The sequence below is a fragment of the Takifugu flavidus genome, chromosome 14 (genome assembly GCF_003711565.1).
Source record: "Takifugu flavidus isolate HTHZ2018 chromosome 14, ASM371156v2, whole genome shotgun sequence".
Lineage (NCBI taxonomy): Eukaryota > Metazoa > Chordata > Actinopteri > Tetraodontiformes > Tetraodontidae > Takifugu > Takifugu flavidus.
The window spans coordinates 213,795-228,190 of NC_079533.1; the positions used below are offsets into that span (position 1 = coordinate 213,795).

At 46.4% G+C, this 14,396-nt stretch overlaps 2 protein-coding genes across 23 annotated transcripts in view; one reads left to right on the forward strand and one right to left on the reverse strand.

Moving 5' to 3' along the window:
* Positions 1 to 14,396, forward strand: part of LOC130537196 (ribonuclease inhibitor-like) — a 267,517-nt gene that overhangs the window by 88,932 nt on the left and 164,189 nt on the right. The gene's annotated exons all lie outside the window — the stretch shown is intronic.
* Positions 1,478 to 14,396, reverse strand: part of dscama (Down syndrome cell adhesion molecule a) — a 59,422-nt gene continuing 46,503 nt past the window's right edge. The window contains exons 17-33 of one of the 2 annotated variants that reach the window (XM_057053765.1): positions 13,469 to 13,712; positions 13,075 to 13,221; positions 11,962 to 12,117; positions 11,625 to 11,758; positions 11,106 to 11,259; positions 10,014 to 10,131; positions 9,776 to 9,939; positions 9,585 to 9,683; positions 9,325 to 9,513; positions 8,240 to 8,530; positions 5,996 to 6,172; positions 5,888 to 5,918; positions 5,693 to 5,808; positions 5,451 to 5,609; positions 3,922 to 4,119; positions 3,501 to 3,803; positions 1,478 to 3,218 (exon numbers count right to left, since the gene is read on the reverse strand). In XM_057053765.1, coding sequence (XP_056909745.1) covers positions 2,839 to 3,218; positions 3,501 to 3,803; positions 3,922 to 4,119; positions 5,451 to 5,609; positions 5,693 to 5,808; positions 5,888 to 5,918; positions 5,996 to 6,172; positions 8,240 to 8,530; positions 9,325 to 9,513; positions 9,585 to 9,683; positions 9,776 to 9,939; positions 10,014 to 10,131; positions 11,106 to 11,259; positions 11,625 to 11,758; positions 11,962 to 12,117; positions 13,075 to 13,221; positions 13,469 to 13,712 — 3,060 coding nt within the window. In that variant the 3' untranslated portion in view covers positions 1,478 to 2,838. The remainder of the gene's footprint in view (positions 3,219 to 3,500; positions 3,804 to 3,921; positions 4,120 to 5,450; positions 5,610 to 5,692; positions 5,809 to 5,887; positions 5,919 to 5,995; positions 6,173 to 8,239; positions 8,531 to 9,324; positions 9,514 to 9,584; positions 9,684 to 9,775; positions 9,940 to 10,013; positions 10,132 to 11,105; positions 11,260 to 11,624; positions 11,759 to 11,961; positions 12,118 to 13,074; positions 13,222 to 13,468; positions 13,713 to 14,396) is intronic. The other variant, XM_057053766.1, reaches the window with a different exon arrangement.

Below are 14,396 nucleotides of genomic sequence, written 5' to 3' on the forward strand. Positions count from 1 at the left end.
TCCAGGACTTTATGTCTTTAAGACAGGTCTGGAGCTTCACTAACTTCTCTGTCTCCTCGGGTTTCATGGATAAATAGAGCTGAGTGTCATCAGCATAACAATGAACATTTATCCCATGCTGCCGAATAATGTTATATGGATAAAATGTATATGGATAAAAAAATGGATACTTTTTTATATGAATTTGTTTTTCAGTGTTTTAGATTTGTCATTGCTACCAAGAATAGTCCCAAAAATAACCCTAAAGTTACAAATATACCACCTTTTTAAATCCACATGTCCCCCACCCCGCAGCCAAGATCCTTCTTCCAAGATGATTTTAGGGCCATTGATACACGTGCAAATGTGCACACGTGTCTAAATATACATCTGTGCACCCATCCCTCCTTCCTTCCCATCACCCACTGCTATATCCTTTGCTCGGGGTGGGGGTAGGACATGATGTTTGTCATGGAAAATCGAGTTGTCATTGTAATGTTGAAATAATGATTGTATAATGTGCACCCTTTCCTTCTTATATTCCTACTACAGTTGACACTGTGAAAAGGTTGGGGAGAGCAAGAATACATGGATACTTAAGGTGGATCATTTGCTAGTAGGAAAACAAGAGCTATGTGAGGATGATCTCCTTAGAAAAACATCAAAGCCAGTCTGGAGCCACGGTCATGATCCAGACTCTTGGAGAGAATGCACCCTATTAGGCTGAATAGCAAAACCTGAGCTCTGATTTTGTTTGAGGTCATTGTTGATGATTGATGAATACTGTTGGTTGTTCACTTTAATTCCATGTGATTTATTATAATAAAACCCTTATAATTTTAGGAAACCTTTTTTTCCCCTTCGTCACCATACGGGCTTTTGCCTCAACAGTGTTCAGAATCCAGGTGTTTGTGTCTCAAAAGGTCACTGCTCATTTACATGTTGTGTCACATATTTACACTCTTTCCTTTATGTTGGCCCCATAAGGATGCCAGCAGAGACTCTAGGTCTGAGAGCCTCTGGATAAGGATAAGGATGCCAGCAGAGACTCTAGGACCTAGAGCCTCTGGATAAGGATGCCAGCAGAGGCTCTAGGACCTAGAGCCTCTGGATAAGGATAAGGATGCCAGCAGAGGCTGTAGGTCCTAGAGCCTCTGGATAAGGATAAGGATGCCAGCAGAGGCTGTAGGTCCTAGAGCCTCTGGATAAGGATAAGGATGCCAGCAGAGACTCTAGGTTCTAGAGCCTCTGGATAAGGATAAGGATGCCAGCAGAGACTCTAGGTTCTAGAGCCTCTGGATAAGGATAAGGATGCCAGCAGAGGCTCTAGGTCCTAGAGCCTCTGCTGGCATCCTTATGGGATGAGACTAGGAGACCTTGCTCTACATGTGTGGGCACCCGTGCTGCAATGCTGAGTGATGAAGATGGTTATGATGAAGTGAGGATCATGCTCAACCCATTCAGAACAAGTTAAGAAAAATGCATTTTATTAAACAACTTTGACTTTAAGGTTTCTCTTTATTTTGGTGTCACCACTGTGAACACAAGTTAAAAATAAAAAGTATCATAATTTGTTTATTTTGTTAAAATGTGTAATCAAAAGGAAGATTTCAATCCTAGAAACTAATCAAAAACTGAACAACCTCACAGTATTTTGGATCGAATGTCATTCCTTCAAGCTAAAAAACAAACAGGGGAAAAAAGAAAAACCAAAACACAATTTTTTGTACTGTAGTTCAATATTTTTGATATTTCATAGGTACTTGTTTGGCTTGTAGGATGGGGGTTCTCCTGGATTGTCTGAGTTATTCCCTGTAGAGTATTAAAGTATTACTGCAGCGCAGCAAAAGTGAATCTACTGGAGAGACTGAGAGCAGCAAAAGTGAGAAACAGAAGATCTACCTGGACACAGACAGGCTGTTGTGATGTGGAAACCACAGTCTCTCTCCTCAACCAACACCAGTTATTGTAGCACTCTGACAAACACGCAGTAGTAAACTAGACCTGAATACAAAGCTGGACGTTGTCCAGCCCTGTAAGGATACTTACAGTGTAGCTCATTTCAATATTACAGTTCAATAGAGAGCCACAGCTTTCATATACTTTTCTCATACTTTGTCATATTGCACCATCAGAGAATGGGACACAGAAAGATCAAAGAAGGCTTAATTTCCTAATTGAACAAGATATGTGCAAAACACCAGGACAATTTAAAATTTTAACCAAATCATTTCTTCCCTGGAATATTCACAAATATATACATGTGTATCTATATATCTATATACCTATATAGTGTAGGCGGAGATAGATGGATAAAGATATATAGATATATAGATATATAGGTATATATTTTAGAATAGTAATGCTGTGAAAGCTAGCTGAAATGTTTGAATGAGTATCATCTCATCCATTGCTTCAATTCCCACACAGAGAAACAACTAATAATTAAAAATGATCTCCTTTTAAGGAAAAAGACATCCACATTCTCATTAAAACATGGTATTAACTATTTGGTAATCCATATTTGATGGTAATATCTAGAAACTAACAATAATTACTTATTAACTTAAGAAGAATTCATGAAGAATAAACAATAATCAAGAATAAATAATGCTCCCTCATTATGCTGTTAGCTTGGCAAAGCTCCCAATGTAGTTATTTCTGATAAGTGGCTTGCTTTTATGAAACAAATAAAATAATAATTAGACAGAGAAAGGTCTTAAATAAAGATTAGTAAAAGTGGCCCCAGTCTTGGAGGAGTGTTGGCGGGGACAGGGGGTATATACACAACTGTGTGATGAGAGTCATTACACTGGTCCATTGTGAGCGGGTTCTCATCATGTCCAGGGGCCCCTGCTGTTATACCAATGTGTAGGACTTTGCGTAAGGATTGCTGTTTTGTTTTAAATGTCCTCGTGAGTCCAGAAGGGACTCCTGGGAGGTGCTGAGCTTGGTGGCTTGGGACAAATCTGAGGGCTCCCTGTGTGGGAGTGTGGCTGCTGAGCCAGTTTGCCACTGAGACACAGGTTCCCTGCTGGTCTGAGGAGCTTCTGTGGGTGTTGGGGGTGCCATGCGAGAGGGCCGCTTCAATGAGCGGCTCTTCTGAGGCTCCAGGCAGGCCTGACCCATGGCTGCCCGCTCACCACCTGCTGTCCCTCTGGAGGATGCTGAGCACGACATTCCACGATTTAACAGGAAGTCCATGCGCAGGTATGGTGGAAGGTGGACCAGTTCACCTCCTACAAGATCAAACACACACACACACACACACACACACACACACACACACACACACACACACACACACACACACACACACAATTAGAATGCCAAGCCACTTGAAAAGCTTACCCCACTGGTAGTGCCCCTTTTTGAAGGTTACTATTACTATTTTACAGAGCATGAGTTATTGAACCTGACTCCATATTCTGAATCAACAGTTTAGGTAGAATAGAAGCGCTGGGCATTGCAGAAGGGCTTGATGGGTTGAGAGTGGGGAAGATCTAGGAGCTAATCCTCACCTGGTCTGTGGGCTTTGGGCACGGCCATGTTCATGACCCTGGTGACATCCTGAGGCTTTGGTGGGGAAGCAGTAAATCGACAGATTCCTGATTCAGATGGTGTGCTGGATGCCAGACTGTCAGTGTAGTCATTGGTGCCTGCTGTCATCTGCTCGGAGGAGGTGTCTGAGATGAAGCACTCTGTTATGGTGAACTTGGCATGGCGCAACTGCTCTTCCATCTTGGCGTGCTCATATGCTCTGGCCAGCTCTTCATAGGTGGAGGAGGCACTTTCTGTTGAAACCATGCTGCTTCGTGCTCGATCTGGATCAGTGCCAGAGCCAAGGGACAGATTAATGTTGAGAATCCAGCCAAAGACTAAACCTTGCTGGTTATTTAGAGACGATGAGTTATTCTGCTACAATAAGAAACTTCACCATACCTGTATCCTGAGATGGGCTGACACTGTAACTATCACTCTCCTTGTCAACACAACCACCGACTCTGGGTGTCGGTAGCCTCCAATCGGTGCTGAGAGTGTGGGAAGAAACAGGGGGGTGGGGGCGATTGAGCGTCCACTGGCTGGCATAGCGGTTGCGTGTTGATGGTCCTGCTTTGGCTGTGCGTCGAGCTGTTGGGTCTGATGATCAGAAGGATGAATTATTAATCCTGTGGTGTGTGTGTGTGTGTGTAAATGAGAGTGACAGACAAACAGAATTCAGTGACAGCAGATGCAAATAATACATCTAATTCAAAAAGGCAAAAAACACAAAGTGTTACATGACTTTTCCAGCACAGTTTATTCTTCTCACACTTTGTTCACTGTGACAGAAAGGACACACACGACTGAAAGGCTCTCACACACACTACTGAAACGCTCTGACACACACTACTGAAACACTCTCACACACACTACTGAAACACTCTCAAAAACACGAGTGAAACGCTCTCACACACACTAGTGAAACGCTCTCAAAAACACTAGTGAAATGCTCTCACACACACTAGTGAAACGCTCTCACACACACACTACTGAAACGCTCTCAAAAACACGAGTGAAACGCTCTCAAAAACACAAGTGAAACGCTCTCACACACGCACTACTGAAACGCTCTCAAAAACACTAGTGAAACGCTCTCACACACACTCGTGAAACAATCTCACACACACACTACTGAAACGCTCTCAAAAACACTAGTGAAACGCTCTCACACACACTCATGAAACGCTCTCAAAAACACGAGTAAAACGCTCTCAAAAACGCTCTCTATTGTGTGTGAGATTGTTTCACTAGAGTGTGTGTGAGAGTGTTTCACTAGTGTGAGTGAGAGCGTTTCACTCGTGTCTGTGAGAGAGCATTTCACGAGTGTGTGTGAGAGCGTTTCACTAGTGTGTGTGAGAGAGCGTTTCACTAGTGTGTGTGAGTGTTTCACTAGTGTGTGTGAGAGCGTTTCACTCGTGTGTGTGTAAGTGTTTCACTAGTGTGTGTGAGAGAGTGTTTCACTAGTGTGTGAGAGAGTGTTTCACTAGTGTGTGTGAGAGAGCGTTTCACTAGTGTGTGTGAGAGTGTTTCACTAGTGTGTGTGAGAGAGCGTTTCACTAGTGTGTGAGAGAGTGTTTCACTAGTGTGTGGGAGAGCGTTTCACTAGTGTGTGTGAGAGCGTTTCACTCGTGTGTGTATGGTAATTGTGAATAATGTCCCAGACGGCCCCTCATTAAAGATGCTCATCATCACCACCACAAGCTCGGGGTGCCAGGTTATTACAGCCAGAAACCTTCTTGGCGGCTTCCTTCTAACATCTATGGGACTTTGATTGGATTTTTAAAAATCTTCTGTGCTGACACATTCAGACCAAAAGATGAACAAATACAGGTTCAGAGGTTAAAAGGAGACCACAGCTGTGAAAACAACAGACATAAAGAAAACACCATTTGTGTACCTTGAGAGAAAAAATGAAAAGGCATCCGTACTGGACTTACTGGTTCCTGGTCTGGCATCAGACACGTCTACCAGAGGACCTGTGGCCTGGGACAAAGACTGGTAGTGGACTGTGTGAGTCACTGTCGATGACTTCTGTTTCTGGGTGTCTCCAAAGTCATTATCAGTCAGTAGGACAGTGGATCTGTCATCTGAGGGACAAGAGTAAAGCTGAGCACCCATCACTGGTGCAGCAGTCTCAGGTGCACGTAGGAGACACTGATTGTGAGCCTACCGACGGTCTCCATGGTGTCTCTCTCCTCGATCAGCAGCTGGGCTCTCGGGATGTCGATGTGCATCCGGAGGGTTTGCTGCTGTTTGTTCATTGGCTCTGGTGGACGTGTGTTTTTACTGGCAAACACAGAAGGACTCATTACACAAAGGGACAGATCTTTCTTTGCAACTACCACTTGATTGTGAACACGTTTACCTCATGAGCATCTCAGCCAAACTTTTGGCATCTGTAAGATAAAGAGGGAAAACATTTGTTCCACTGGCAGGAAGACGAGCGCGTGGCAGGTGGCAGCTCTCCTCTCACCTCTCAGCCGTTTGAGCCTCTGCTCGCGTCTCCTCCTCCTCAGCATCAGCAGCCCAGTGAAAATAACAGCGATTCCCACGAACACACAGGAGATGGTCACCATCATCTTCAGACCTTCACCCCCACCAGACTTGTGGTCACTGATATTGGGGGCCTTTACTAAAGGTGCAATGGTACCTGTTGGACAGTAACAATATATCTTCATTGTCCAACATTGAGATAAATGAACACAATAAAACCTAATGTTGCATAAATAAATAACATAAATAACTTTGGAAACTACCGTTTGCCTAACTAACCCTAACCCTAACTAGCCCTAACCAACCCTGACTAACCCTAACCCTAACTAACCCTAACCTTGACTAACCCTAACCCTTATAACTCAATAACTAACCCTAACTAACCCTAACCCTAACTAACCCTAACCCTGACTAACCCTAACCCTAACTAGCCCTAACCAACCCTGACTAACCCTGACTAACTCTAACCCTGACTAACCCTGACTAACCCTAACCCTAACTAACCCAAGGACACATCTGAAAATGGGCCACTTTGATAAGAACCATGTAAAATAGCAGCCAGCATGAGTGAATGAACATTACTGACATAACGAGAACACTGGACTCAGAGCAGAGACTGATCTTTCTTACCTCCCCGCATGGCAATTAAAGACCATCTGAAAGGTTGAGCCCAGGAACCCAGGAACCCAGGAACCCAGGAACCCTAACCCTAATTCGCTTTATTCGAAGAGATACAGGAAGTAGCTTTATCAATACGACGGGTCGGAATCAAGTGATGCAGGAGGAGGAAGGAGGCAAGAGAGCCGTAATGGTGGAAAGGAGAGGAGGAGAAAAGTATCCAGATTACCAATTCGCTGATCTAAGATTGTTGAAAGCAATTAAATATTTCCTGTTCGGAATGTTATTTTGCTCTGGTCTTCATCATTCTGGTCAACCTGAGATAATTAGCAATATCTGTAAATTAGCATCCCCTGGAAAAGCTGAGAATTCATAGATAATACGCTTTAGCATGTAGCTTCTTTTGAGTTTTTGAACTTTAGGGGTAGGGTTATTTATTTTATTTAACACACTCTCCTAAGGAATCCAGGATCATCGGGCCAACACATGTGGTTTTCCGTGTATTGTGATGAGGAGTGTTGCTATCAGGACAGCTACCAAGAGGTGTGAGAACATGAGGAGTGCTGCTATCAGGAGTGCTACCAAGAGGTGTGAGAACATGAGGAGTGCTGCTATCAGGACTGCTACCAAGAGGTGTGAGAACATGAGGAGTGCTGCTATCAGGAGTGCTACCAAGAGGTGTGAGAACATGAGGACTGTTGCTATCAGGAGTGCTACCAGGAGGTGTGAGAACATGAGGAGTGTTGCTATCAGGACTGCTACCAAGAGGTGTGAGAACATGAGGAGTGCTGCTATCAGGAGTGCTACCAAGAGGTGTGAGAACATGAGGAGTGCTGCTATCAGGAGTGCTACCAAGAGGTGTGAGAACATGAGGACTGTTGCTATCAGGAGTGCTACCAGGAGGTGTGAGAACATGAGGAGTGTTGCTATCAGGACTGCTACCAGGAGGTGTGAGAACATGAGGAGTGTTGCTATCAGGAGTGCTACCAAGAGGTGTGAGAATATGAGGAGTGCTGCTATCAGGAGTGCTACCAAGAGGTGTGAGAATATGAGGAGTGCTGCTATCAGGAGTGCTACCAGGAGGTGTGAGAACATGAGGAGTGCTGCTATCAGGAGTGCTACCAGGAGGTGTGAGAACATGAGGAGTGCTGCTATCAGGACTGCTACCAGGAGGTGTGAGACTAAACTGGGACACCTGTCTGCTGTCCTTGGGGCTAGGATTAGGGTTTATTTGGGGCTGTGCCTGATGAGGTTAATAGCCCTGCTGACTGACTACCACTCGGGTTAATAGTTATCCTCAACTCAAGCGTGAGTAAACTGGCTGCAGCATTTAGGCTCTCACAGGCCTGCAAAAGTCAGGAACCAAAGTTCTGATGCCAGAACTCTTTAGCCTGACGACGATTTTCACTTGCATTGTTTAATTGTTTAAAGTGTCATTCTTTGAATGTTATGAAGATGTCAGTGGGATTCTTTCAGCGTCACACTGTTTAACTTCAAACATCTTCAAACAACAACTTCAAACATATCAGAGAAGAAACTAACGATTGTTCCAGACATTTCTGCAAAGACAAGGACATCATGCAGTTAGTCGCTGGTGTCAACTCACTGCCGTCATAGCTGAGCGTTGCAAATTTGAGTCTCTTCTCCGCATAGCCAGCACTGTTGTGGACCTTCATCTGCAGCTCGTACCAGGTGGCCTCCTGCAGCTCCTGCAGGACGTAGCTCTTGGTCAGGGACGTGCGCTGGGCTGTGGTCCATGTCAGTGAGTCTATGGGCCGATATTCTAAGGTGAAAGATGTGATGGGACAGCCGCCATTATTCCAGCCACTCAGGTTGAGCTTGACCCGAGTGACGTTGATGCTGGTAAAGAGCTCCTGTTCTTTGGAGTACTGAGGTTCTGCAGAAGGAAAGGAGAGGGTTATAGTGTGGCCCAATGCTTAGAAATTTAAAAAGAGAAGTATTGTACATGCTTTTTAACCTTGTTTTTGCAAAAATAGTTTAAAAAATGACACTGACATAAGAAATCGCCCACTTCAACAATTTTCCAGAGCTCCATTTTACAGCAGAGGATCGTCTTGGTGTTCAGATCTGCCAAAAGCTGAACATCTGGAGAACCTCATCAGGGCTAAGCCTCTGGCCAAAATTAGCAATCAGCTGCAAAAGGGCTAGCTAAAAGGAGTGAGCAAGGAGTCATTGATTACTGTGGGTGATCTCTAGAGACCCTGCAGCACTCCACCCCCCCCCCCCCCCCCCCCCCCCCCTCGCTCTTAATGGCAGATTGACCAAACTGTGATCCATGAAAACCTACCAGGAGGAACCCAACCGATCAAAAGACGTAACATGCCAATTTAGAGTGGCTCAGGGAAGCTGAGAATATCCTTGGGTGAGCCAGGCTTGACCTCAAACGTCAGACCTTCAGACCTGGAGAACCCTCTCCATTGATGTTCTGTGTCCAACGTGATGGAAACTGAGGGGATGTTTAGAAAGGAGCCCAAACGCAGGTGTGTGAAGCCCAAATGTTCCCCAGAACTCGCTGAAGGCTCTGAAGACTTATGTCAGTGCAATATCCTGCTTTTTCTTTACTGATAGAACCTTTGAGTCGAGGCAGATGAGAGAATACTACATCCAGAGCTGCAGCTTAATAAAATGCTAAAGCAGCACTTTCAGCTACATACGGCTGGTTGCTCCTACCTTTCCCATGAGTCTTTGCTTCAATAATCTCACTAATGCGCCCTGGCCCCACAGCATTCTGGGCAGTGAGTGTGAATTTGTACCAGGTGCCACATTTGAGGTTCTCGAGCCGATAGGAACGCTCACTGGGACTGATGGGGAAGTTTCCCCACTGCTCGCTGTTATCCTCGGAGTACTGCAGAATGTAGCCTTCAGAAGAGCACCGGAGGGTTAGCGACGAGCAAACGAGAAGCATGAACAACGAAGAAGGCCATGCCAACCTCTGATGGAGCTGCCGCCGTTGTCTCCGGGGATCCAAGACAGGGTTATTGAGGTGGTGGTTGTTTTCGTCACGGTGAGGCGAGGCTGGTCCGGCGGGACTGAGGGACAACACTCCAAACATTACGGCTAACCCTGACTCAACCAACAACTGGAAAAGCTATGCTAACACAATAATGACAGTCAACGTTACCTTGAACCTGCAGGTTGAGAATAATCTTCTCCAACCCAAAACTGTTACTGGCTGCACAAGTGTAGTTCCCAGAATCCTCTGCTTTCACTGTGCGAATAACAAGGCTGCCGTTACCATGGACACTGCGCCGAGGGTCAACCACAACAGGTGCTGGCGTAGCGTTGCTGGAAGACAGGGTTCAGATTTTTAGGAAGGATGCAACGGAGGGCTCCAGTGGGAGAAAGTGCTGCTTACTCACATTTCTTTCAGCCATTTGATGGTGGGGGCTGGATCCCCCACTGCTCTACATGGCAGCACAATGTCCCTCATCCATGGGGTGGTCACGGTCCTGTTGAAGGTCAGAATACGAGCTGGTGCTGCAATACACACATGTTCTTCTGTCACTCACTCACTCACGCTGCAAAAGTCTCAGCACAGACACCAGAGCCAGCGTGAGTCAGTGGCCTCTCGCTCATCCCGTTCATTACAGAACATTAGCGAGGGCTCGGGCCATGCTAAAAGATGCTAATGATGTCTGCTGTCACATGATCAAACAACATCGTCCACGCCTTCGTGGAACTGTTGTTCAGAGTTCAACAGCAGTAACATTGTTTCTATTTAATCACCCCCCCCCCCCCCCACACACACACACACCCACACCTTCAGCCATGGGTTGACTGTGATGATTGCACTGTTGTTTCCATGGCCTGCAGCAGTGACATTGTTTCTATTTAATCACCCCCCCACACACACACACCTTCAGCCATGGTTTGACTGTGATGATTGCACTGTTGTTTCCATGGCCTGCAGCAGTGACATTGTTTCTATTTAATCACCCCCCCCACACACACACACACACACACATCCACACCTTCAGCCATGGGTTTGACTGTGATGATTGCACTGTTGTTTCCATGGCCTGCAGCAGTGACATTGTTTCTATTTAATCACCCCCCCCCACACACACACACACCCACACACACACCTTCAGCCATGGGTTTGACTGTGATGATTGCACTGTTGTTTCCACGGCCTGCAGCAGTGACATTGTTTCTATTTAATCACCCCCCCCCCCACACACACACACACACACACACCTTCAGCCATGGGTTTGACTGTGATGATTGCACTGTTGTTTCCATGGCCTGCAGCAGTGACATTGTTTCTATTTAATCACCCCCCCCCCCCCCCCCCCCCCCACACACACACACACACACACACACACCCACACCTTCAGCCATGGGTTTGACTGTGATGATTGCACTGTTGTTTCCATGGCCTGCAGCAGTGACATTGTTTCTATTTAATCACCCCCCCCCCCCCCCCCCCCACCACACACACACACACACACCTTCAGCCATGGGTTTGACTGTGATGATTGCACTGTTGTTTCCATGGCCTGCAGCAGTAACAGCCACCACCCAGATGCTGTACTGACGGTTCCTGCTCAGGTTGGGGATCTGGTAAAAGAAGACATCTGGGGCGGCTTCAAACTCGCTGCTCACCTGTGTTAAAATCAGGGAAAGACACTTTTTAGGGTTGAAAGATGAAGGGTAAAACTAGGGCTGGATGGTTAGGGTTAGGGTTATCTATTCCATACATCATGCATACCTACATGTGGTGGCTTTACAAAATGTTTAATGATTTATATTTGTATTTGAAATGGTCATTTTTTTCTAGCTTTCACAAAGATGAAATTACTTATGGAACAGATGGACAGAACTGTGACTGAATACGACTTCATAGAAGTTCATATAGGCGTCTCTCTTTGTTGCCTCACAACCTCCGATGGTGATAAAGATGTTAGCGCTAACTACAGCAGATGTTAGCCCTAACTACAGCAGATGCTAGCGTGCTTCCATTGTCTTACTGTGGGATGTGGGTTGGAGCAGAATACTGTGTATTTTCGGATGATGCCATTGACTTTGGTTGGGGGGAGCCAGGACACAAACACCACAGAGTCGGATGCAGCAGCTGCCTTCACGCCTGCAGGAGGTCCAGGTACTGAATAAAAGAGCGTCTCAGCATGAGTCCAGGAGTGAAGCTAGGCTGGACCCTGACACCTCTCATCTTAGTCATGCTCTTAAATTAGCACATTTCCTTGACATGGGAACTATTTGCTGGTGTCTAGAACTTTTGCTGCCATCTTAGCTTTTGCTGAGATGGGAGGTGCCAGCGTTGCTCTGATTAGCCGAGTGTGTCCCTACTGTCTTCCTTGGTGCGGGTGTAAATCTGTTCACTGCGGACGCCGTCTCCAGCTCTGGTGAAAGCCAGGATCTGGATGCTGTAGTTGGTGTACTTCTCCAGCCCATCCAGCTCCAGAGAGGGTTTAATGGTGGTCACGTTCTTGATCTCGCCCAACTCTGTTGGAAACAATAAAATCAGGAGTTTCAACTTCATGCTGTCGAGGCTCAAATCAGTTCGACATTAGACATTAAACTACTGTCCCAAAGCTCTCAGGTAAAACAAGTGGGAAATCAGAATATTTCTTTATTTCAAGAAGCCACACTTTGCTTTGATGACAGCTTTGATCTTTTCAGAATCACGGCTGCTGAGGAACAAAGCGTGGATATTTGATCACTCAAAATCTGAGAGCTTTAGAAGATGCAAAACAGAAATAAGAGATTTCTGTATTGATGCCATACTTTGTATTTGTCCTCATATCAGTTCTTGTTCTCGGTTTATGGAGATTTTCATGTGTTCCATTAGCTGAGGTGTGTTTCAGGAGACATCTCTTATCTCCCAGCTGCCTCCAACATGCTTGATAATACAGTCAAGTTCTCCCCCTCTCCTCCTGCAGCAGCTCGCCATCAGCAGGAGACTCCAGGTCTTCTCCAGCAGTAGAGAAGTGTCCACAGACCATAATGTTGAACTGAACCTCTCTAATGAGGACCTGCTCCTGATGACTGCTGCTGTGCTCATTAGCTGTTGCTGATTGTCAAGCACACACCAAAGAAACGGGAAGGAAATCTAATGTTCTGTCGAAGCTCATTTTAATTGGGTGGGGCAGCAGTTAGCACTGTCACTAGCCCGAAGGTTCCTGGTTTGACCCCCCTGCGATCTGGGACCTTTGTGTGTGGAGTCTTCAGTCTGTGCCCACATGGGAACTCTCTGGTCCTCCAGCTTCTCCCGCAGTCCAAAGACATTTGGAGGGGAAGTGAGCTAGCAACTCTGTGAATGGTTGTTTGCTTTTGCATGTTGGCCCAGTTGGAGCTGGTGGTTACAGGGTTTAACCTGCCTCTTGCTCTAAGCTAGCTGAGACTGGTGACCCCCCCACCACCCCTTCCTCCTGTTGAGTCACAGAACCAATAAAGACCCACCTCCATCAGGCAGGTTGGCCCAGTATATGACCCTGAACCCAAGCAGGTTTCCATTGAGTGCATCTTTGGGTGGGGTCAGCCAGGACAGAGAGATGATCTCTGGAGAAGTAGCGGTGGCCTGGACGTTCTCTGGTGGTCGACTGGGAACTGAGGAGTAGAGATAAGATGAGTGAGACTGGAGGGATGAAAGAGAGGACAGTACCACGCATCTCCACTAGGCTGCAGCATCTCCTCACTAAACCTCTAAAGGTCTTGTTGCCAGGACATTTCCCACCACTAACATTTTACATGGTCATTTCCATGAATCATGAGTCGTGTTGGTGGATTGTGTTGTAGCTTTTTGAAGGTTGGGGGCAGAGGTTGAGCTGGTGTGCTAGCATCTCTCTGTGCTCACCGTCCTCCAGTGTGGTCGCCAGCACCTCCGTGGAAGACGGCCCCGTCCCTGCACTGTTGCTGGCTTGCACTACGACTCCATACTGGGTGAATTTCTTTAGGTTGTCCAGGACCAGGCTTTCAGCTGCATCACCTGTGGTCTCCACGCTGATCACACTGAACTGATAGTTTCCACCAGTGCTGAACTCCCTGTAGCCCACCTGATAACCTCTGATGGCGCCATTTTGGAGGTGCTTCTTTGGTGTCTAAGAGTTTACAGAAATCAAACAATACCAATATTGGTCCATGATTTCAATATTTTTGCATGATTGAAACTTCAAAACAAAAATCTCCTTTTCAACAGCAGAGCAGCAGCGAGGAGCCGCGCTTGACTTCAGATACTGCTGGGTCGTTAGGGTTAGGGCTAGGGTTAGGGTTAGGGCTAGGGTTAGGGCTAGGGCTAGGGTTAGGGCTAGGGCTAGGGCTAGGGTTAGGGCTAGGGCTAGGGTTAGGGCTAGGGCTAGGGCTAGGGTTAGGGCTAGGGTTAGGGCTAGGGTTAGGGTTAGGGTTAGGGCTAGGGCTAGGGTTAGGGCTAGGGTTAGGGTTAGGGTTAGGGGTTAGGGGTTAGGGGTTAGGGTTAGGGCTAGGGTTAGGATTAGGGCTAGGGTTAGGGTTAGGGCTAACCCTAGGGTCTTCCTGTCCAAAATAACGCCTGCAGACACATTGATCATACCCCAAGACTTTCTAGAGTCTGGCTAATACAGTTCGTGGACATGTTTGACTTCTAGTCTTCCTGATCGGACATGAAAAGGCCCAAGCTCGCACAGACAGAACTCCATGGTACTGAAAGGGGGCGTGTGTGAGCCCACAGGTTCTGGTTGCTAAGCTAATATCCAAATTCAACTAAATTTTCAGCTTCAACAACAAAGACACACACAGCAACTGTAGAC